Below are 22,328 nucleotides of genomic sequence, written 5' to 3' on the forward strand. Positions count from 1 at the left end.
TTTACTCTGGGGAGAACTGAATGCTGCCTCTGTACTAACTCTAGAGGGCATACATACCTTTGGTGTAGGGATGTATAGGAGAAACTGACTGAGGCTGCACCCAGTTGGGTACTGCTGTTAAACATAGTGTGAAAAGGGCTTTATTTTCTCCAAGGGCTAATGCTACATCCAGGATGTGCACACAGGCTAAAAAGCAGCTGCACTTACTTTCTTATCTCACTTTTCAATCCTGGACCTTGTCCAGGTTGAACAATAGTCACTTAGTTTGTCTATTTTCTGCCCACCAGAGACAATGGGAGTCAATATTAACAAAGTTACTCCATGTAGATCAAGGACAATTAACAAAAGCAGAAGAGGCCATGTTCAGGAAGCTCCCTTTGCAGAAAGACTGCAAAGACCCATTTACGGCTGGTCTGTCCCCTGCAAATGTCAGTCAGTTACAGCTTCAATACATCAGAAGCACTATATTCTCCTACCCACAGAGCCCACAATTAAAGATGGAACTAGGCAAAATGGTATGTGTGTGTTTTTTGGGGGGGGGGGGGGGTGGAATAATAAATACATTGACTTTGTGGCATGTAATAATAATTAACTCTTTTCAACCAAAGATGCATCCAAACACTTCACAGAGAAGGGGTAGGTATTATCATCTCCATTCCAGGGAGATGCAGAGATTGGGGTGGAAATTTTCACTGCTGCCTAAGAGATCTGGATTCCCAAGTGGCCAAATCCACTGTTCAGCTTTGAAAATCTCAGCCCCGGTGCCCAAAGGGAATGGCACTGCAGCAGGGCTGGAGGTCAGTGGGGGGGAACCTTGCTTGCCAGGCCTGGTACCTTGACTAAGGGTCCTGGTTTTGAAGCAAAGCCTCTGAATTTTAAAATCCGACTGCGACGAGGATCAACTTGCGCCTTGAAACATGCAACTTGCAAGAGTTTCAGCACAACCTGGGAAAGCCGCTTTGCACAGGCAGCCGGCGCTGCGATGGAATCCCGGGGCTGAGAAACAGCCCCCGGGAATGAAACTGCAAAGCTGGCCTGGTGCCAGTCTCTGGGAGCCCCCAGTGCTGTTCTCACGCTCTAACGGGGCGAGTAGGGTGACCCGACGTCCTGATTTTATAGGGACAGTCCTGATATTTGGGGCTTTGTCGTCTATAGGCGCCTATTCCCACCGCCCTCCCCCCCGGATTTTTCACATTTGCTATGTGGTCACCCTAGGGCGAGAGGAGCAGCCAGGCCCGAGCAGAGGCACCTGCATTCAGCCCCGGCGTCAGCCCGGACTCCCTGCAGGGCGGCGCACGGTACCGCTGCGGGCGGGGGCTGGCTGCACCGAGCGGCACGAGCCGCCAGCCTGGCCTTGAACGTCAGCGGGCGGGAGGCCCAGTTCCCAGGCTCGGTTTCTGCGGCAGCATCGCTGGGAGCCGGGCCCTCAAACCCCTCCTCCCTCTCTCCCTGCTTCCTGCCGTGCAAAGATGGCAACCGAGGGGCTGCACGAGAACGAGACCCTGGCGTCCCTGAAGAGCGAGGCGGAGAGCCTGAAGGGCCGGCTGGAGGAGGAGCGGGCCAAGCTGCACGATGTGGAGCGTGAGTCTGGGGAGGGGCGGGGGTGCAGCGCGGGCATCCCGGGGCGCGGTCGGGCCGAGCCGAGCCGAGCGGCGTCCCTAGCCCGGCGCAGGTGCTGGCTCCCGGGTTCCAGCCGGCCCGGCACGCGCTGCGCTGCGCTGCGCTGGTCCCGTGCCCCGCGTGCGGACAATGGGCAAGCGGCGTGAGCGTCCCTTGCACCCCGTTACTCGGCTGAGCGCGCGGGGCCTGAGCCAGTCCCCGGGCGGGAGGGGAAGCTGCTGCCGCGCCGCTGCCGCTGCCTGGTGGGTGCTGTGATTCAGAGCATCACTGGGGCTGACGCTCACGTTGGTCACGGTTGGTGGCGGCCGCCGCCGGAGTGAAATCCCGGGGGATGCACTGAGCCGGCATTTCATCCCGGCGGCGTGGCGCCAAAGGGGACCATTGCCCCCTTCAAAAACCCAAACCTGCCCTAGCGCTGCTTGAAAGCTTCCCAGCAATTCTGTTGGCAAGTCATCTACGTTAATCCAGTGTAACGTCCAGCTCCCTAGTGACTGCAGTGCAGGGACAAAGAAATGGTCCTGCATAATTTTACTCCATCCTCCCCTCTTACTCTGGTTAATACAAAATAATTTAAACTTGTTAACCTGAAATACAAGACGATATTATTATTATTATTATGAATAATAGTAATATTATTTATTATTTACTTCCCATTCCTCCTCCTCCTTTTTTTTTTTTAACAAATATTATAGGTATAAATTGCTACATTTTTCTTGTACTATAGGGTTGATTTTACCAGTAACTTTTGTAGGCATATTACAACTTTGTTCCTCCTGTCTTTGTTTTTGAAGTCGGTGTTGAAAGGGGATACAAACCCATATCTAGTGATTTATGTAATCACTGTTACTGTAGGGGAATGGCAGGAGTGAGTATATATAAATTTCAGATTGTTTAAAAAAAATACACCTGCTGCTTTTCTGTAGTAAATGAGGCATTTTCTTGCCTAAATTTGATTATCATAGGTTTTGTCAATGTCCTTTTAATAGGAATCATTGAATGGAGATGGCCTCCTTACAGAAACATTACCATAACTCAGTACGGTCTTGCAGTATAATTTCTACAGTATTAGCAATGAGGCCTTAATTCAGCAAAACACTTAAGTACGTGCTTAAAACCATCTCTATTTAACAAAGCATATGCTTAACTTTAACTGCGCATACTCTAACTGTAGGTCTCATGATGTTTGCGGAATATACTGCACATGTTTTTGTTCACTTCATAGATCTGTAAATAAATGTTTTCCTGAATTTTGTTTTATTAAGACGGTGTATTTGCCCAGGGTTTGATTTCCATGACAAAATCTGTGACTTTTAACATTTTTCCCATTTAAAAGTAATTATTTTCACCCTAGCGTGCCCACTACTGAGGAAAAACTCCTCCATTATTTTTATAGTTTTATTTTGGTGTTGAAGCTTCTGGTCTCTCTGTGCTTTTAAATTATTTCCAACAGCTATTTCTACTGGGGAAATAAATTAAATAACTTCCTTTTTTGAAATCTAAAATTATGACGGTCACTTTTTGCCATGACAAAATCACGATTTTTCCCATTTCTCCCGAAGACAAACTGCCTGCCTTAATAGCTTTTCTCTTCTTTGTTCAATTATATTTTGAACTGTAGCCTTGTGAAAAAAATGTGAACAAATATCTGAAGTCCTACCCTTTTATTTGACTTGCAGTCTGGAAAACTCTCATGGTTTATTGCACCATTTAAAGGTTCAGATTGAAAATATAAACAATTATTTTGTCTATTTGATTCATAGATTTTAAGGCCAGCAGGGACTGTTATAATCATCTAAACTGACATACCCGCTTTCCTCCCCCTCCCGCACCTCCCCTGCATAACAGGCCAAAGAACTTCACCCAGTAATTTCTGCGTCAAGCCCCATAACTTCTATTTAACTACAGCATACCTTATAGAAAGATATCTAGTCTTATTTTGAATATTATGGGCCCAATCCTTCACCTTTACTCACAGAGGCTACCTCTTGGGAATAGTCCTAGTCAGTGCAGTGGAGCTACTCACCTGAGTAAGGGTTGCAAGGTCAGGTCCCTAGTTTGCAATAGTGTTTTTACAAATATAAATATTTCAGAATTGTTATATGTCTATGAAGGCTGTAGGGATCTGTGTTCTAAGAGAGGTTTCAGAGTAGCAGCCATGTTAGTCTGTATTTGCAAAAAGAAAAGGAATACTTGTGGCACCTTAGAGACTAACAAATTTATTTGAGCATAAGCTTTAGTGAGCTACAGCTCACTTCATCGGATGCATTCAGTTCTAAGAGAGTTATTTATACTAAAACAGCCAGTTCTGCAGAACGTATGTTGCATTAACAGAAAGGAAACATTTAAGCTATTGGCAGTAAAAAGATTTGTTTTATTTGATAAATTCTGGACACAAGAATTTCAGCCTAGTCTTCCAGTTGCCATAACAATCTCCAGCATTAGTGTTTTGACTATGTTGTTTCAGGATCTCAGTAGATCATTTGATTGGCCTCACTTGATGAGAGGTGTGGGGGGAATGTAGTTTTTCAATGAGTTTAGTTGATACGTTTTGGAAAGGCTAGTTTGCTTCTAGCCCCTCATGAAGATCGTTCTATAATGGACGAATTGTCAGGAATAATGGGCGGCAATTTAGCTCACTTGCTATGTGAGGTTTAGTCTCTTATAGGGCAGTGTTTGTAGATAAGAGCATTATTTCTGGCACAGTCAACAAGGCTGATGTGTTCTGAAAGATGATTATTGAACAGCCAATCCATTAGAAATCAATTTCGGACTTAGAGAGGCAGAAATTGCTCCGCTGATTATGAGCCAAAGAGCCATCTTTGTAGGATACGGTTGCCCATCCTTTCGCTGTGACAGCCCTTCCTAGCTCGCATGCTTTCTCATCACTGCTTAAACACAGGACAAAGATTTTAGCTGCGAGTTTTGTGATGCAGGGATCTGTTTACATTCATATAATTGCAATTTAGGGTCTGAGCTACCCAACTTTCATCGATGGCGATTACAATTACCCAGAGCAATCACTCATCGCCACAGGGATTGAACTCAGAGCTCCAGATCCAAATCACTTGAACTAAAAGAGGAAAGTCCAGATACAAAAGTCCTCTGAAGTCAATGGGAGTCTTTCCACTGATTCCAGTGTGTTTAGATCAGGCGCTGTCTCTTCTAGCTGATCACAGTGGCTGATATGGGCAACCCACTAGCGACTAACACACACTGAAGCACTGGATCATTTCAGCATGTCTCTGGATCAGGCCCTTTTTGGTCTCCGGGGCCCGGGCACAAGGTTTTTACAGTACACCACCTCCTAGGCTGGAGTAGCAGCTTCATTCCTCCATACTCCTCCTTGTGAGGTGTTTTAAAGCTGGTAGAGCCACTAGAGCAGGGGTGGGCAAACTACAGGCTGCATCCAGTCTGCCAGCCATTTTAATCCATCCCTTAAGCTCTCGCTGGAGGAGCGGGGTCTGGGGCTTGCCCTGCTCCAGCGCTCTAGCCTCTGAACAGGGTCAGGGACCACTCCGTGTGGCTCCTGGAAGCAGCGGCATGTCCCCCCTATGGCTCCTATGCATAGGGGCAACCGGGGGTTCCACTCCACATGTTGCCCCTGCCCCAAATGCGGCCCCGCAGCTCCCATTGGCTGGAAACCATGGCCAATAGGAGCTGCACGGGTGGTGCCTGCAAACAGCCAGGCAGTTCGGCTGCACGCTGCCCCGTGATTCAGCATAGGACCAGAGTGGGGACATGCTGCTGTTTCTGGGAGCCGCTTGAGGTAAGCGCCACCCAGAGCCTGCACCCCTAAGCAACCCCACCCCCCCCCCACGCTCCAACCCCCTATCCCAGCCCTGATCCTCCTCCCGCCCTCCGAACCCCTCAATCCCAGCCTGGAGCACTCTCTGGCACCCCAAACCCCTCATTCCCAGCCCCACCCCAGAGCCCACACCTCCAGCTGGAACCCTCATCTGCCCTGCATCCCACCCTCCCCGCCCCAGTCTGGAGCCCCCTCCTGGACCCTGAACTCCTCATTTCTGGCCCCAGCTGGAGCCCTCACCCCCTCCAACACCCCAATCCCAATTTCGTGAGCATTCATAGCCTACCATACAACTTCCAGACCCAGATGTGGCCCTCAGGCCAAAAAGTTTGCCCATCCCTGTGGACAGATACGTCTCCTTCTGTTACTCTGGTTATATGGGGCCAACACAGAGTCCTGTTGCTCCTATGTGAAAGGAGACAGCATGCCTCTGCTGAGCCCTTCATAGAATGAACATCACAGGGTCAGAAACAAATTAGTGTTCTCAGCTGATGCCTCCCCTTCCCCCCTGACAGCCTCAGCGTGAGGCTTCAGGGGTGCAAGATGGCTTTGAACTGTGCCAGTTGCAGTGGGGTGGATTTCACACTGAGGTGCCTTTGCACGTTCATTTTTACGGCCATGTCCTGTTGGAAATCTAAGATTATTTATAGAAACAGCAGATGGAAACTCCGCTGAGAAATAACTTAAAACATGGTGAGAACTGGAGGATTTTACTTAGGATTCTTCACAATGAATAGAAACTGTTTCACAGAGTCATATGTTTTAGAAATAAACACTTGCACTTCACTTGACTGGTGTCTGGATAATAGCAAAGGCTTTGTTACACTGATGCAGGTTAATGTCGTAAGATATGATGCTATCACAAGAACTGCTCAGCCACTCAGCTCACACGGGCGCATAACGCCTGCAGTTGGCACACAGACTTCCCATGGCTGCCAGTGGGAATTCTGAGTGCAGATCAAACCTCTTAACAGACTGAAGTCCAGTACCTATAGCACCTTGAGGTCAGAGTTGCCACGTTAAAATGTCATCACATTGCTGGGACTGGAATTATTTAAAAAAAACAAAAACAAAAAAGACTTTTTATAATATTAAAAGCACTTTCTGAGGATTTTAGAACCACAACAATAATTTGAGACAAAACACTGCACTAAAAAGTGAGATCTCCAAAATCTGATGACATTGTACATTATTTTTCAAACCTTTTTAAAATTCTGAACAAACGTAAAAAGTCCTAAATAATGTAGTTGCATTTTTGTAAAATAAACACACACATATAACCCTCTCTTGCCAAACAAACAACACCTGGTATGGTAGATGGTTTGATCTGATGGCATTCTCTAAGGTCTCATCTGTTTCTAATAGCTATGCTTCAGTGAAGAATACTCTAGATGCGATAGTTAGATGTGCTTCAAGTGAATTTAGAGTCTGATCTTGCATTCACTCACCTGACTAACTACTCACCTGAATAGACTCATTGTGCTACCTGGAATTACTCATGTGGGTAAAGTGACTTACGGGCATTAAATGTTTATAGGCCCAGGGCTTTAATATGGAGCAAACGTTTGGTGATTCTCTTTATGGTTAATTCTCCACAGTTCATCAGGTGGCGGAACGTGTGGAAGCCCTAGGTCAGTTTGTGATGAAGACCAGGAGAACTCTGAAAGGCCATGGTAATAAAGTCCTCTGCATGGATTGGTGCAAAGATAAAAGACGAATTGTGAGCTCTTCCCAGGTGAGGAAATATGTAGGCACTATTCGAGGTCAGTGATATCCAGGCACAATTCTGATAGCTACACTGGATAACATTAATTGGAAATGAAATCTATGTTTTTAGTCTAAATGCTTTCATGATGCCTAAAGCATTCTTTTAACAAAATATTTGTTCAGAGAACACTAACCAGACTACTGAATAAAGAATATAATTCAGGTAAGCATCACCATGCCTATTGGAGGTGAGACCCTAAAGACCTCTCATCCATTTTTCATACAGAATTTCAGAGTACTTTAGCACATTACATATACAATATTACAGCAAGCTGGTTTGGGATTAGATGCACCTTATTCTCTCTGGACACTCAGTATGCAGCACTTCACCCCATCATTTGATTTAACATATGAAGAGAAAGAATTGGGATGGAGAGATCTGAAAACATTCTGATTCTACTAGAAAGGTCTCAGTGTGATCTGTGAACATGAAATCTTTCTGTGGTCTGGAAGATGGATGTGGCCTTAAAAAATAAACAACCTCACTTAGCCAGCTAGAACTATTACAAATATTTGGACATTTTGATAAACAGTCATTAAGTCTGTTTGAGATCAGTTTTATGTCACAAAGTTGTACAGGGGAATGGGGGAGGTATTGAGATAAAAGCCTTTCACTTGTAGGTCACTGGTTCACATTCAGAATGGTAATGGCTGGAACTTTTTACATCTGATGGCTGTTCATTGGCCTCTACGAAATGAGTTGCTGGTTTCAATCTACCACTTATAGGATAGAATAGGATATCTGCATCACAAACCACCATGAGAGTTACTGCTGTCTGGCACCATTCTTGGAGGTCTCAGCCAGGAGACCAAAGATTGAACATTTAGTAAGCTATTTTTTGAAGTAGTGAAGTATAAGTATGAAAGCAAAAGAGAGAGGCTTTATTCCACTTTAAAATATGTATCCTGAAAAAACCCACATCCAGTGATTCTGTGAACCAGTCTGGGGTTTCATATATTAGCACTGCGGACACACTGAGGTTTGTTTTCTGTTTGATGGCATGTAGATTGTTTCATTTTCCATTTTTTTTAAACTTCTATTTTAAGAAATTAATTAGCCCAGGGACAATAACAATAGCTGGTTGCAAACAAACAAACAATTCACTCTTCCCAGACTGGAATGCTAAAGGATATTATCCCAGCCAAAGGTAATTGGCATCAACACACATACCAGGTGATTATGTAGCACACTATTGATTGCATGTTCATTCTTGTTAGTAGGTTACTTAGGTGGGCAACTAAAGGTTAAGTAAGAGGAGTAGTAGAAAAAAGGGGAGCAGAGGAAGGGTAGAATGGAAAAAGAGGATAAGCAGAGTGATGGGAAGAGGAGATGTAACTGAGAGGATAATTATGAGCTAGGATAAGTTCATTTGCAGGAGAAAAGGAGAATAAAAATTCATCCAGGTGGTTGTTTCTTGAGAAGATGGTGATCTCCATGATAAGTGGTGAGGACAGCTCTTTCCATTCCCCTAAAGCAGGGATGGGCAAACTTTTTGGCCTGAGGGCCACATCAGGGTTGCAAAACTGTATGGAGGGCCAGGTAGGGAAGGCTGTGCCTCCCCAAACAGCCTGGCCCCCGCCCCCTATCCGCCCCCCCACATCCCACCCCCCTGCTCCCTGTCCCCTGACTGCCTCCCCCCCCCCGGGACCCTGCTCCCTATGCAACCCCCCCTGCTCCCTGTCCCCTGACTGCTCCAACCCCTATCCACATCCCCGCCCCTAACTGCCCCCCCCCGGGACCCCACTCCCTATCCAACCACCCCCTGTCCCGTGACTGCCCCCCCGAACCTCCTGCCCCTTATCCAACCCTGCTCCCTGCCCCCTTACCATGCAGCTCAGAGCAGCGGGAGTGGCGGGCCAGAGCACTGGTGGAACGGCGAGCTGAGGCTGTGGGGAAGGGGGACCGCAGGGAAGAGGCTGGGGGCGAGCCTCCCTGACTGGGAGCTGAAGGGCTGGGCAGGCTGTAGTTTGCCCACCTCTGTCTTAAAGGCTATATCTGCCCTGCGAGCTAGTGTCTGATTCCCCGACTCGCATACTCACGCTAGCGCTCATCGAGCTAGCGTGAGTATAAGTAGCAGTGTAGCCATGGTAGCATGGGTTGGGGCAGTGGAGGCCCGGCTGAGCTGTGTCAAGTACATACCCACCAGTTTCAGGCAGGTGTGTACTGGGAATGGGTAAGCCATGCCGCGGCTACCATTGCCTGTGCTACTGCGTTTACACTACTACTTATCCTCACACTAGCACTCATTGAGCTAGTGCAAGGAGGTGGGTAATACCTAGCTCATAGTGTAGACATTGCCAAAGAGGGAGGGTCTCGCTCTCTCTGTGGGCTAAGGAAAGGTCTGTTAAAGAGGGTCGTAAGTGCTAAGACTGATTTTTTTCAGAGGCACACTGGAACAAAGGGTATCAATCTCCATATAGGCCTTTTAGATTCCATTTGGCCATCAGTGTGAGGGGATGGTTCATTGTCATTTTGCATTTACAGAAATAACTAGCCTAATTAAGCAGAGTCTCTGATTCATAGCGCACTTCACTGTCACTAATAGCAATGTTGTAAAGGTGGTGACATATTGCCTGGGGAAATGGCATGTGGGACAGAAGTTAACAGCAGTGCTCTGGCTGGATCTCTGAAATACGGGAGTGAAAGTACACTTTGAAGCCCCCAATTTCTCTCTCCATTGTGTGTTGAATTTAGGATGGGAAGGTGATAGTGTGGGATTCCTTCACAACCAACAAGGTAAGTGGACTTCTGCAGTTTCTATATATAAAGCCAAATATGGCTGCACTGAGTGGATGTGCTAGAGATAGAAGTGGAAGCCCTTCCCCCTCTTTCTTTCTTCAGTGCACCAGAGCTCTTGGCACCACTGCCTGAGCACTAAGTGCTTGGCAGTGTAAGCTTCCCGCACTCTGCTCTCCAGCTGGAGTGTGAGCATGTCACTACTCTGGGCACTGGCTGGTGCAGAGCAGAGATGGCAAAGTGCAGGCTACACCTATGGAATATCCGTAGTGAGTGCCATGAGTAAGCATGTGCCCTGGCATAGTTTGACCCCTTGTGTTTTCTCCTGGCTTCTTTAGCCATAATGTCCCCAGATGTTCCTGCATGTCCCCCAGATGCTGCTCCCTCCCAGTGTGGCTCAGGTCTGCATAGCCTTAGCAGAAGCTATAGCTAATAAAGAGTGTCATTGGCATTATAAAAACAGGCCACTGTAACTTACCTTTGATCAAATGCTGCAATGACCATCCAAAATGCGGAGAGTTCTAAAGTGGCCCATGCAGGTGCCCAGCATCTTACACAATTGTCCTGGAATAATTCAGAACCAGTCACAAATTTGATTAGCTTTGTGTTGGGAAATAAGGCTAGAGGTACCGAAAAATGCATGACTTGGCAAATGTGGCTTGATTCTCATCCTCATACATCCTCTGGCTTTCACAATGAAAGTTGATCTTGAATTACAGCTTGATTCTGCACTGTTCAGGTTTAGGAGCAAAAATCTGTTAAACATGGGCATGGTCTCTCATCTGTTGTCTATTTTCATTAAATACAGTGAGGAGTCATGACAGCATTTGAGCGATTTCGGCCTCTGCGTGGTTATTTTAAAACCAATTAGTGACATGATAATGCACTCAGAAGTTGATACTTGAGTTGTAAGGAGAATATTATGTTTCAGGAACATGCAGTGACTATGCCATGTACCTGGGTGATGGCATGTGCATATGCCCCATCTGGATGTGCCATTGCTTGTGGGTAAGTAAAAACTCTTGCAACTTCTTGCGACTAGAAGTAAGTAAAAACTCTTGCAACTAGAGGTGACTTTGTGTCCCAAGAAATGTAACTTATGGAGCTGGGGGAAAATTTTAAAATGTTGGCTCTTCCCTTCCCCTCCCCCCCATTTCTTCAAGAATGCTTTAGAAAACAATTTGGAATCCTAGAGAAAAGACCTGATATTTAGTAGTTCTTGCAGAAAAAAGCAACTATCTAACTTAATCAGATGAGTATTATTTTTAAAAAATCTGTATATGTGGCCTTCTTTACCCATCACTGGAATTGTTTGACAGCTTAACAAATATTCACAATGATATCATTTGGATGCTATAAGCATTTAGGAAAGTGTTGCACCCAATGGGCCTGGTTCTGTCCCACGCTGGTTCACACGCGTGTAACTCCATTGACTTCAGTGGAGTTACTTCTGATTTGTACCGCAAGAGAGGAGAAATGGACCCAAAGTAGGGCCTGATCCAAAACCCCTTGGAATGAATGGGAGTCTTTCAGTGGATATTGGATTTGATCTATATTGGATCAGGTGCATTTTGCATGTTTTGATAACCTCATGACTTTGTTCATATGGAGCAGAAATCTCTCCTTGCTTCAAACTTCTGAAAATATCTTAGGACCTCATATTGCTGTTGGCCTATATAAGTAACATTCAAGTTTGAAGCACAGACAGCTAAAGAATTCTGTTCCATTGGAATAAAGTCACATAATAATCAAAACATGCAATATGGGCCTGATCCAATAAGCAATATGGTGTCAAAGGGAGTTTCACAGTATATGCAGATCAAGGGCATGTAGGGCCTTAAGACTGTATTAAGTTATGTGCAAATTTAGTACACAAAGAAATTGAACTGCTGCTTTTGTCAACTCATCATTAGATCATGAAACCTCAAATGTTAAATACTTTATTCCAGATAATTCTTTTTCAGCAACACAGTTAATATTTGCCCTGCCTATTTGCAAGTTATTTTGAAAGTATGATCTTTAAGCCATCAGTTGCTATATTTCTTTTTCCATAGAAGATGTGTCAAATTCAGTAAGTTGGATAAATGATAACATCATGAGAGTAATACTAAAAATGTAATTCAATAGAAAAATGGCAGTTTGACTTTATTCAAAAGATTAACTGCAAGGTTACTACTGTATCACTTGTCAATAAATGTTGGATGGACTGTGGTTCAGTAAAATGCAGTTTATTAATTAAATGCATATAATAAATACTAGGAACTAGGTCCTCAGTCCCACTTCCAGCTGTTCAAGCAGTACAAAATAGCCATACATTTTCCATAAAGAAGCAGCTGGGGATTCCCTTAGCATATGGGAATCCCAGGTGGTGTAATAGAATGGAAATCTATATTTATAAAGATTTGATGATGCAGAATTTTTAGTATATTTCACCCTTACGTTTGTTTCTCATCCCACTTTTTCTTGTTAATGTTTTCTCTGTTTTTTTTTTTTTGTTTTAAATTCTTAACTCTAGTGGCCTGGACAATAAGTGTTCTGTGTATCCACTGACATTTGATAAAAATGAAAATATGGCTGCAAAGAAGAAATCTGTTGCAATGCACACAAACTACCTGTCTGCCTGCAGCTTCACTAACTCAGACATGCAGGTAAATACATTCAGATACAGTATATAATACAAAGCCATGAGCTGGATTTATACTGCTGCTGCAGGGAGATGCAAAGTATTCTTCCTTGCACCAGAGATGGTCATTGTGCCTAGTGGGGTATTCACATTCTGTGCAAGGCAGTGGTTCCTGCTAAGAAGGACAGCGTCCATCTCTGCTGAAAGCTCCATAAAAGCTCTTGCTCAGAGGCTGTAAGTAAGGATCTGCTTATTCAGATTTTGTATATTTATAGATTTCATTTATAAATTTATATATATATATCCATCCATCCATTTTATATCTGGTGAGCTGAAACATAGAGAGACCAAGTAACTTGCCAAAGATCTCACAGGTATCCTATGGCAGAGTGGGGAATAAAACGCTTGTCTTCCGAGTGCCAATCTGGTGCCTTAATCACAAAACCATCCTTCCTATTTAATAAATAAATAAACCCCAGCTCCTGCAAGATCACAAGTCTATGTGGGCATGAAATAATCCAAGATAATCATCTATCCCATTCTGGTTTTAGAATGTAATTGATGTTATGCTTATCATATACTGTTGTAGCAAAATAAATGGGAAGAGGGGTTATTTTCATTGTTATGCAGGCTATGAAGTCTGAATAGAAAAGATATGATTGTTTCCTTAGCTCCAGATATTTACAGCTCTTCCTAAGGAAATATCAGCTAGGATTGCTTCTATTTCAGGACATGAGCTACCCAAGAGTGAGCTGTTGTTTGCCATTATGTGGTTTCAGTAATGATTCTGAGATGCTGATTCAAGTCTATTGCCATGGAAACAGAGGAAAGTCAAGGATCTACCCAGGGTGCTCTTGTGTACTTAATTGTGGCCTTACAATGCAGGAGTCCAGTACAATTAGGGTAGAGTAAACATGAAATCTAAATTAGGTGGAATGTTGTTTGTGAAATACAAAAATAGTGTTTTGCTTTCCTGCTTATACCTGTGTGAACCATGGCTTTTTATTTTTGTAGGTTTTTAGTATGCTCTTCATAATCAAGGAGTGAAAACAGCTGAGTTTTTCTTTTACGTTCATATAGAATACAATAGATATTCTAGATAGATATAGATACAATAGATATTATACTGAATAAATTACTATTTATTATTTGTGTAGCATCAACCATGTACGTAAGTGCTTTAGACAGAGAACTCTGAAGGAGCCCTGACCCAAAGAGCTTAGTCTAGCTATTCAAAGATATTGAGTTGGGGATCAATAGGTGTTTATGTTTTGAGTGATATTTTGTAGGGCCGTTTAAAATACAGCAGTGAAAAGAAGAGAGAAATCAGAAAATCCAGCTCAAGCTGGCCATGCAGCTCTCCTTTGGGATGCTGGTTGTTGTGAAATAGTCTCCATTTATGGTCTAATGACACTGGGATAAAATTTTAAAACAATTAGGCTATGGTGTAAAATGTGCATAAACAGTGCCAAGTTTTCCTCAACACTACTCTTTGGTTAAACATGAGTCATTTGGATGCACTGTGCAGCTCCTTTCCTCCTGGGACATATCTACAATGGACTTACTCCCAGCCATGGAATAACCCCAAACATGAGTGAAAGGCCTCATCCTGCCAGGAGCAGAGTGCCTTATGTTAATAACCAGGAAAGCTGCTCATCAGTTTGTGGGAGACACATAGCACCTTCGCAGGTGCTCTCCTGCAGCTGTGTGAAAACCATGTTGCCCCACTCCAAGCCAGCTGCACATACATTAGTAATATCAGTACTTGGGGATTCTCCAAGTATTTTACATGCAGAGGACAGACAGACAGATGGTAGAAGAGTTGGGAACTGAACTCAAGAACTCCTGAGTCACCGTCTCTTCCTCAAACACCTAGACATGCTCGCACCATTTAATGACTATGAAGCATTTCTAGTCCATTCCAGAGAAAGCAAAATTTTGGAGTCTTCTGTGAGCCCCAAAATATCCTCGCATTTCAGCCTTGGTTTCTATATCGTCTTAGCTAGCACATTTTTATTACTCCAAGGACAGGAATGAATGTGTTTTACCCAAAAGCCTGGTAAAATGCTGCATATTACCACAAGGTGGCAGATGAAGACACTTGATCCAGTGTTTTCAAACTTGCTGGAAGTCTAGAAGACTAAAACATAAGCAAAGTAGATCTTTCACTCAATGTTTTTGTATAAGAATAGTTTCAACTTGAGTTCATAATATTTCCAATCTAACCATGCTTATTATAAAATATAATGAAGAGCTTTGTGTTGAAAATGGATCACACCCTTAAAACTTCTGTCTGTCCCTCCCCCCTGCACATCCTTCTATGCTACTCATTTTGGGTATCAAAATGGGAAATGCTGATAATCTAGCAGATGACAATCTCAAACGTCTCAGCCTGAAAATGTAAATATTCCTCATAATACAAAAATGTATCGCCCTAAATGCAAAAATTACAGGTAATTTAGGATTCTATTCCAGACCCTCAATCACAAAATGTTAGCACATCTCCGCATGCAATGAAGACAGCAGGACTCAAAACAGACTGTCCTGCAATTTTTACAAACCTCTACATGCCCCTATATCTATGGAAGGGTAACCAAATCTGAGCTTTTGCCAAAAATAGTTTGTTTTTAATCCACGTGTAGCCTGGGAAATGATTCTATACTTGCATGATTATTTTTTCCCTTGCAGTGTGATTCATTTTGGCTTCCAATCACAGCTGGGTTCTCTAGCAATTGCTTCACTAAGGGAGAGCCACCTTAGCAATTAACTTGTGATCCTTGTGATTTCTTGTTCTGTGTACAGGACTGAACCATCAGATAACATTTCAGCATACAACATTTGTGATTGTATAAGAGCTGCTGATGGCCACAGGGAAGTTTTGTACAATTGAGGGTCTTCATCGGGATGAGAGTAGCTGTTGGCAATGTTCAGTCATTACATGTCCAAATCCAGTCACACAATGATTTAGGACATGCGATGGACTAGCCAAACAATTGTTGGTCTAAGGTCATGCACGCAAAAGATGTCACATTCAAATTAACTGTAATTTACACGTATTCTGTTGGCTCCAGACCTGGCTGTTTCAGGCAATAGAATAAGAGGAGCTTTAAAATCCACCAACTCTTCAGTTAATCCTTTTTGGATTCCAGTTTCATTAACGTGGACAGGGGCAGACATACCAATCTGGAGCTAAGAACTTCCTGGCAGAAATGGAAATACCAGCAGATCACAAGCTTATGATGCACTAATTGGTGTCCCCTCAAACAACTGAGAACAGAATTAAGTTAATATTTCTGTGTCTATCACAATATTTTGTTCCCCCTTCTCCATGCCCCCGCACTCTGCCACCTTCCTTTTGAGAAAACCATGCTGAGATCCACACTGGTTTACTGAATCTGATCTACTGCACATTAAGTTCAGTAGCATCTCAGAGTTAGAAACACCTTGGGAGTGAAGGTTGTTCACAACTCTGAACAAAATGTTATAGATTCATAGATACTAAGGTCAGAAGGGACCATTCTGATAATCTAGTCCGACCTCCTGCACAGCGCAGGCCACAGAATCTCACCCACCCACTCCTACAAAAAACCTCACCTATGTCTGAGCTATTGAAGTCCTTAAATCATGGTTTAAAGACTTCAAGGAGCAGAGAAGCCTCCCTCAAGTCACCCATGCCCAATGCTACAGAGGAAGGCGAAAAACCTCCAGAGCCTCTCCAATCTGCCCTGGAGGAAAATTCCTTCCCGACCCCAAATATGGCAATCAGCTAAACCCTGAGCATATGGGCAAGATTCACCAGCCAGATACCCAGGAAAGAATTTTCTGTAGTAACTCAGATCCCATCCATCTAATATCCCATCTCAGGGGATTAGTCCTATTTACCCTGAATATTTAAAGATCAGTTACTTACCAAAATCCCATTATCCCATCATACCATCTCCTCCATAAACTTATCGAGTAGAATCTTAAAACCAGATAGATCTTTTGCCCCCACTGCTTCCCTTGGAAGGCTATTCCAAAACTTCACTCCTCTGATGGTTAGAAACCTTCGTCTAATTTCAAGTCTAAACTTCCTGGTGGCCAGTTTATACCCATTTGTTCTTGTGTCCACATTGGTGCTGAGCTGAAATAATTCCTCTCCCTCTCCTGTATTTATCCCTCTGATATATTTATAGAGAGCAATCATATCTCCCCTCAACCTTCTTTTAGTTAGGCTAAAAGAGCCAAGCTCCTTAAGTCTCCTTTCATAAGACAAGTTTTCCATTCCTCGGATCATCCTAGTAGCCCTTCTCTGTACCTGCTCCAGTTTGACTTCATCCTTTTTAAACATGGGAGACCAGAACTGCACACAGTATTCTAGGTGAGGTCTCACCAGTGCCTTGTATAATGGTACTAAAACCTCCTTATCCCTACTAGAAATGCCTCTCCTGATGCATCCCAAAACTGCATTAGCTTTTTTCACAGCCATATCACATTGGCAGCTCATAGTCATCCTATGATCAACCAATACTCCAAGGTCCTTCTCCTCTTCCGTTACTTCTAATTGATGCGTCCCCAACTTATAACTAAAATTCTTGTTATTAATCCCTAAATGCATAACCTTACACTTCTCACTATTAAATTTCATCTTGTTACTATTACTCCAGTTTACAAGGTCATCCAGATCCTCCTGTATAATATCCCGATCCTTCTCTGAATTGGCAATACCTCCCAGCTTTGTATCATCTGCAAACTTTATTAGCACACTCCCACTTTTTGTGCCAAGGTCAGTAATAAAAAGATTAAATAAGATTGGTCCCAAAACCGGTCCCTGAGGAACTCCACTGGTAACCTCCCTCCAACCTGACAGTCCTCCTTTCAGTAGGACCCGTTGCAGTCTCCCCTTTAACCAATTCCTTATCCACCTTTTGATGTTCATATTGATCCCCATCTTCTCCAATTTAACTAATAATTCCCCATGTGGCACAGTATCAAATGCCTTACTGAAATCTAGGTAAACTAGATCCACTGCATTTCCTTTATCTAAAAGATCTGTTACTTTTTCAAAAAAGGAGATTAGGTTGGTTTGGCACGATCTACCTTTTGTAAAACCATGTTGTATTTTGTCCCATTTACCATTGACTTCAATGTCCTTAACTAATTTCTCCTTCAAAATTTTTTCCAGGACCTTGCATACTACAGATGTCAAACTAACTGGCCTGTAGTTACCCGGATCACTTTTTTTTTTTTTCCTTTCTTAAAAATAGGAACTATATTAGCAATTCTCCAATCATTCGGTACTACTCCTGAGTTTACAGATTCATTAAAAATTCTTGCTAATGGGCTTGCAATTTCAGGTGGCAATTCCTTTAATATTCTTGGATGAAGATTATCTGGGCCCCCCGATTTAGTCCCATTAAGCTGTTTGAGTTTCGCTTCTACCTCAGATATGGTAATATCTACCTCCATATCCTCATTCCCATTTGTCATGCTACCATTATCCCTAAGATCCTCTTTAGCCTTATTAAAGACTGAGGCAAAGTATTTGTTTAGATATTGGGCCATGCCTTGATTATCTTTAACCTCCACTCCATCCTCAGTGTTTAGCGGCCCCACTTCTTCTTCCTTAGTTTTCTTCTTATTTATATGGCTATAGAATCTTTTACTATTGGTTTTAATTCCCTTTGCAAGGTCCAACGTCTACTCGACTTTTAGCCTGTCTCACTTTATCCCTACATGTTCTGACCTCAATTAGGTAGCTTTCCTTGCTGATCTCTCCCATCTTCCACTCCCTGTATGCTTTCTGCTTCTTCTTAATCACCTCTCTAAGATGCTTGCTCATCCAGCTTGGTCTACAACTCCTTCCTATGAATTTTTTCCCCTTCCTTGGGATACAGGCTTCCGATAGCTTCTGCAGCTTTGATTTAAAGTAATCCCAGGCCTCCTCTACCTTTAGATCCATAAGTTTTTCAGTCCAATCCACTTCCCTAACTAATTTCCTTAATTTTTGAAAGTCAGCCCTTTTGAAATCAAAAACTCTAGTTATGGTTGTTCTTTCAAAAGTTTACAACTCAACATTGATTTAATACAGCTTTGAAACTTTACTATGCAGGAAAAAAAATGTAGTCCTCTTAATTTACCTTGTCAAATCTTTTTTTAAACTTTCCCCTTATTTTTTTAGTAGTTTACGTTTAACACAGCACTATACTGCATTTTGCCTTTTTTGTCTCTGCTGCTGTGGTGTGTGGTTGACTGATCAGTTTGTAATTTTGGTGTTTGTAACTCTGAGGTTCTATTGTAAAATCCAATTAATTGTGCGTGTGAAGCACAACGGTTTCTGAGTGAACCTGAGGCTTTTACGTGATGTTGTGCTGTTGCCCTTTCATTACCACCGTAGATCCTGACCGCCAGCGGAGATGGAACGTGTGCCCTCTGGGATGTTGAGAGTGGGCAGCTTCTGCAGAGTTTTCATGGGCATGGGGCTGATGTCTTGTGCCTGGATCTGGCTCCTTCTGAAACAGGAAATACGTTTGTGTCTGGGGTAAGTGGGATTTTTATTTTGTGATATAAAACCAAGGAATGAAGGATACGTAGGAAAATAGGAGGTTTGTGACGTTGTTTAAAGAGGAGGGTGGGATACATGTGGAGAGACCATACAGAGCAAGTAGTCCTGTCACTGTAAGCACACTTCTCAAGCTGGAGCAAATTAACACTCTTCCTGCAAGGTCAAACCCAAACCCCATCAGATTGAATGTAGTTCTGCAGCTAAAGTACTTACTTAGCAAATTCCACCCTACATTAAAATAATCCAGCACATGATCAAAAGCTTTCATTGGGAAAGGGAAAGACCAAGAGTTAAAGCAGTAAAAGTTCATAGAGCGGAAGGTAGTGTAGACCTTCCATAGATAGAATTCTGTTACGCTGCACATGGCTTTTCACACTTGCCTCCTTTTCTTCATCCTACTCGTTCCCTACCTGGATTCCTGATCATCAGGGGTACCAGAGCTCTGCTCAATGCACCTGGGTTGGGGAGTAAATGATGCATATGCCACCTTTTTGATAACCCCCTCCCCAGAAGCATGGAGGTAGCTGGGAGGCTGGTTTAGCATCAACACAAGTTAGATCATCCATAGGTATTGTAGAGATGTTGGGCCAGATCTTCACCCCTCACTAAGTGCCCTTTGTCCTTCAGCAGCACTAACAGCACATTCAGCTACTTTAAATAGGCCGTCAAGGATTTATATCACCTGCTCTCCCATCTCCTCAGCCTAGGGGATATCGGAGAAGGGATGGCAGAAATGGGACGGAAGCACACAGTACTTCACCCGATCCTTGGCTGGTTGCTAGGGGACTGCTCCGTCCAGCTGCACAACTGAGTTATGGTGGAGGCTGTTTTGACATCTCATGTCAGGCGGTATATCAGGGAGGCATAAAGATGTCTTAGGGATTGTCTTCACCCACTTCTTTAACTATGGAGTTGTCTTCACTGCAAAGTTAACTTGAATTATAACTTGAGTGTTGCTCCTAACTCAACTCCTGTTCTCACTCACAAACCCTTAACTCTAGTGTGATGGTGCTTTCAACACAAGTTGGCTGGTTCAGGGGGTACAGGCTACAGGTCAAACTAGCACAATTCATCAGCTGCTAATACGATTAGTCTATAGTGTAGATGCAGGCTTGCTCCATTTGAGTGCTGATCGTCTTCCAGTGCCCAGAAAGGACAAACAGGTTCTCTCGCAATTCTTTGAGAATCATAGAATCATAGAATATCAGGGTTGGAAGGGACCCCAGAAGGTCATCTAGTCCAACCCCCTGCTCAAAGCAGGACCAAGTCCCAGTTAAATCATCCTAGCCAGGGCTTTGTCAAGCCTGACCTTAAAAACCTCTAAGGAAGGAGATTCTACCACCTCCCTAGGTAACGCATTCCAGTGTTTCACCACCCTCTTAGTGAAAAAGTTTTTCCTAATATCCAATCTAAACCTCCCCCATTGCAACTTGAGACCATTACTCCTCGTTCTGTCATCTGCTACCATTGAGAACAGTCTAGAGCCATCCTCTTTGAAACCCCCTTTCAGGTAGTTGAAAGCAGCTATCAAATCCCCCCTCATTCTTCTCTTCTGCAGACTAAACAATCCCAGCTCCCTCAGCCTCTCCTCATAAGTCATGTGCTCTAGACCCCTAATCATCTTTGTTGCCCTTCGCTGTACTCTTTCCAATTTATCCACATCCTTCTTGTAGTGTGGGGCCCAAAACTGGACACAGTACTCCAGATGAGGCCTCACCAGTGTCGAATAGAGGGGAACGATCACGTCCCTCGATCTGCTCGCTATGCCCCTACTTATACATCCCAAAATGCCATTGGCCTTCTTGGCAACAAGGGCACACTGCTGACTCATATCCAGCTTCTCGTCCACTGTCACCCCTAGGTCCTTTTCCGCAGAACTGCTGCCGAGCCATTCGGTCCCTAGTCTGTAGCGGTGCATTGGATTCTTCCATCCTAAGTGCAGGACCCTGCACTTATCCTTATTGAACCTCATTAGATTTCTTTTGGCCCAATCTTCCAATTTGTCTAGGTCCTTCTGTATCCTATCCCTCCCCTCCAGCGTATCTACCACTCCTCCCAGTTTAGTATCATCCGCAAATTTGCTGAGAGTGCAATCCACACCATCCTCCAGATCATTTATGAAGATATTGAACAAAACGGGCCCCAGGACCGACCCCTGGGGCACTCCACTTGACACCGGCTGCCAACTAGACATGGAGCCATTGATCACTACCCGTTGAGCCCGACAATCTAGCCAGCTTTCTACCCACCTTATAGTGCATTCATCCAGCCCATACTTCCTTAACTTGCTGACAAGAATGCTGTGGGAGACCGTGTCAAAAGCTTTGCTAAAGTCAAGAAACAATACATCCACTGCTTTCCCTTCATCCACAGAACCAGTAATCTCATCATAAAAGGCGATTAGATTAGTCAGGCATGACCTTCCCTTGGTGAATCCATGCTGACTGTTCCTGATCACTTTCCTCTCCTCTAAGTGCTTCAGGATTGATTCTTTGAGGACCTGCTCCATGATTTTTCCAGGGACTGAGGTGAGGCTGACCGGCCTGTAGTTCCCAGGATCCTCCTTCTTCCCTTTTTTAAAGATGGGCACTACATTAGCCTTTTTCCAGTCATCCGGGACTTCCCCCGTTCGCCACGAGTTTTCAAAGATAATGGCCAAGGGCTCTGCAATCACAGCCGCCAATTCCCTCAGCACTCTCGGATGCAATTCGTCCGGCCCCATGGACTTGTGCACGTCCAGCTTTTCTAAATAGTCCCTAACCACCTCTATCTCTACAGAGGGCTGGCCATCTCTTCCCCATTTTGTGATGCCCAGCACAGCAGTCTGGGAGCTGACCTTGTTAGTGAAAACAGAGGCAAAAAAAGCATTGAGTACATTAGCTTTTTCCACATCCTCTGTCACTAGCTTGCCTCCCTCATTCAGTAAGGGGCCCACACTTTCCTTGGCTTTCTTCTTGTTGCCAACATACCTGAAGAAACCCTTCTTGTTACTCTTGACATCTCTTGCTAGCTGCAGCTCCAGGTGCGATTTGGCCCTCCTGATATCTTTCCTACATGCCCGAGCACTATTTTTATACTCTTCCCTGGTCATATGTCCAACCTTCCACTTCTTGTAAGCTTCTTTTTTATGTTTAAGATCCGCTAAGATTTCACCATTAAGCCAAGCTGGTCGCCTGCCATATTTACTATTCTTTCGACTCATCGGGATGGTTTGTCCCTGTAACCTCAACAG

At 43.9% G+C, this 22,328-nt stretch overlaps 1 protein-coding gene across 1 annotated transcript in view; it reads left to right on the forward strand.

Annotated features, from left to right (window-relative positions):
- Positions 1-1,009: 1,009 nt before the first annotated feature.
- GNB5 (G protein subunit beta 5) overlaps positions 1,010-22,328 on the forward strand; it is a 35,080-nt gene continuing 13,761 nt past the window's right edge. Inside the window, exons 1-6 of the mRNA XM_038420338.2 lie at positions 1,010-1,581; positions 7,024-7,160; positions 9,888-9,929; positions 10,861-10,937; positions 12,445-12,577; positions 18,929-19,072. Coding sequence (XP_038276266.1) covers positions 1,470-1,581; positions 7,024-7,160; positions 9,888-9,929; positions 10,861-10,937; positions 12,445-12,577; positions 18,929-19,072 — 645 coding nt within the window. The 5' untranslated portion in view covers positions 1,010-1,469. The remainder of the gene's footprint in view (positions 1,582-7,023; positions 7,161-9,887; positions 9,930-10,860; positions 10,938-12,444; positions 12,578-18,928; positions 19,073-22,328) is intronic.

This window comes from Dermochelys coriacea, chromosome 10, assembly GCF_009764565.3.
Source record: "Dermochelys coriacea isolate rDerCor1 chromosome 10, rDerCor1.pri.v4, whole genome shotgun sequence".
In the NCBI taxonomy this organism is placed as follows: domain Eukaryota; kingdom Metazoa; phylum Chordata; order Testudines; family Dermochelyidae; genus Dermochelys; species Dermochelys coriacea.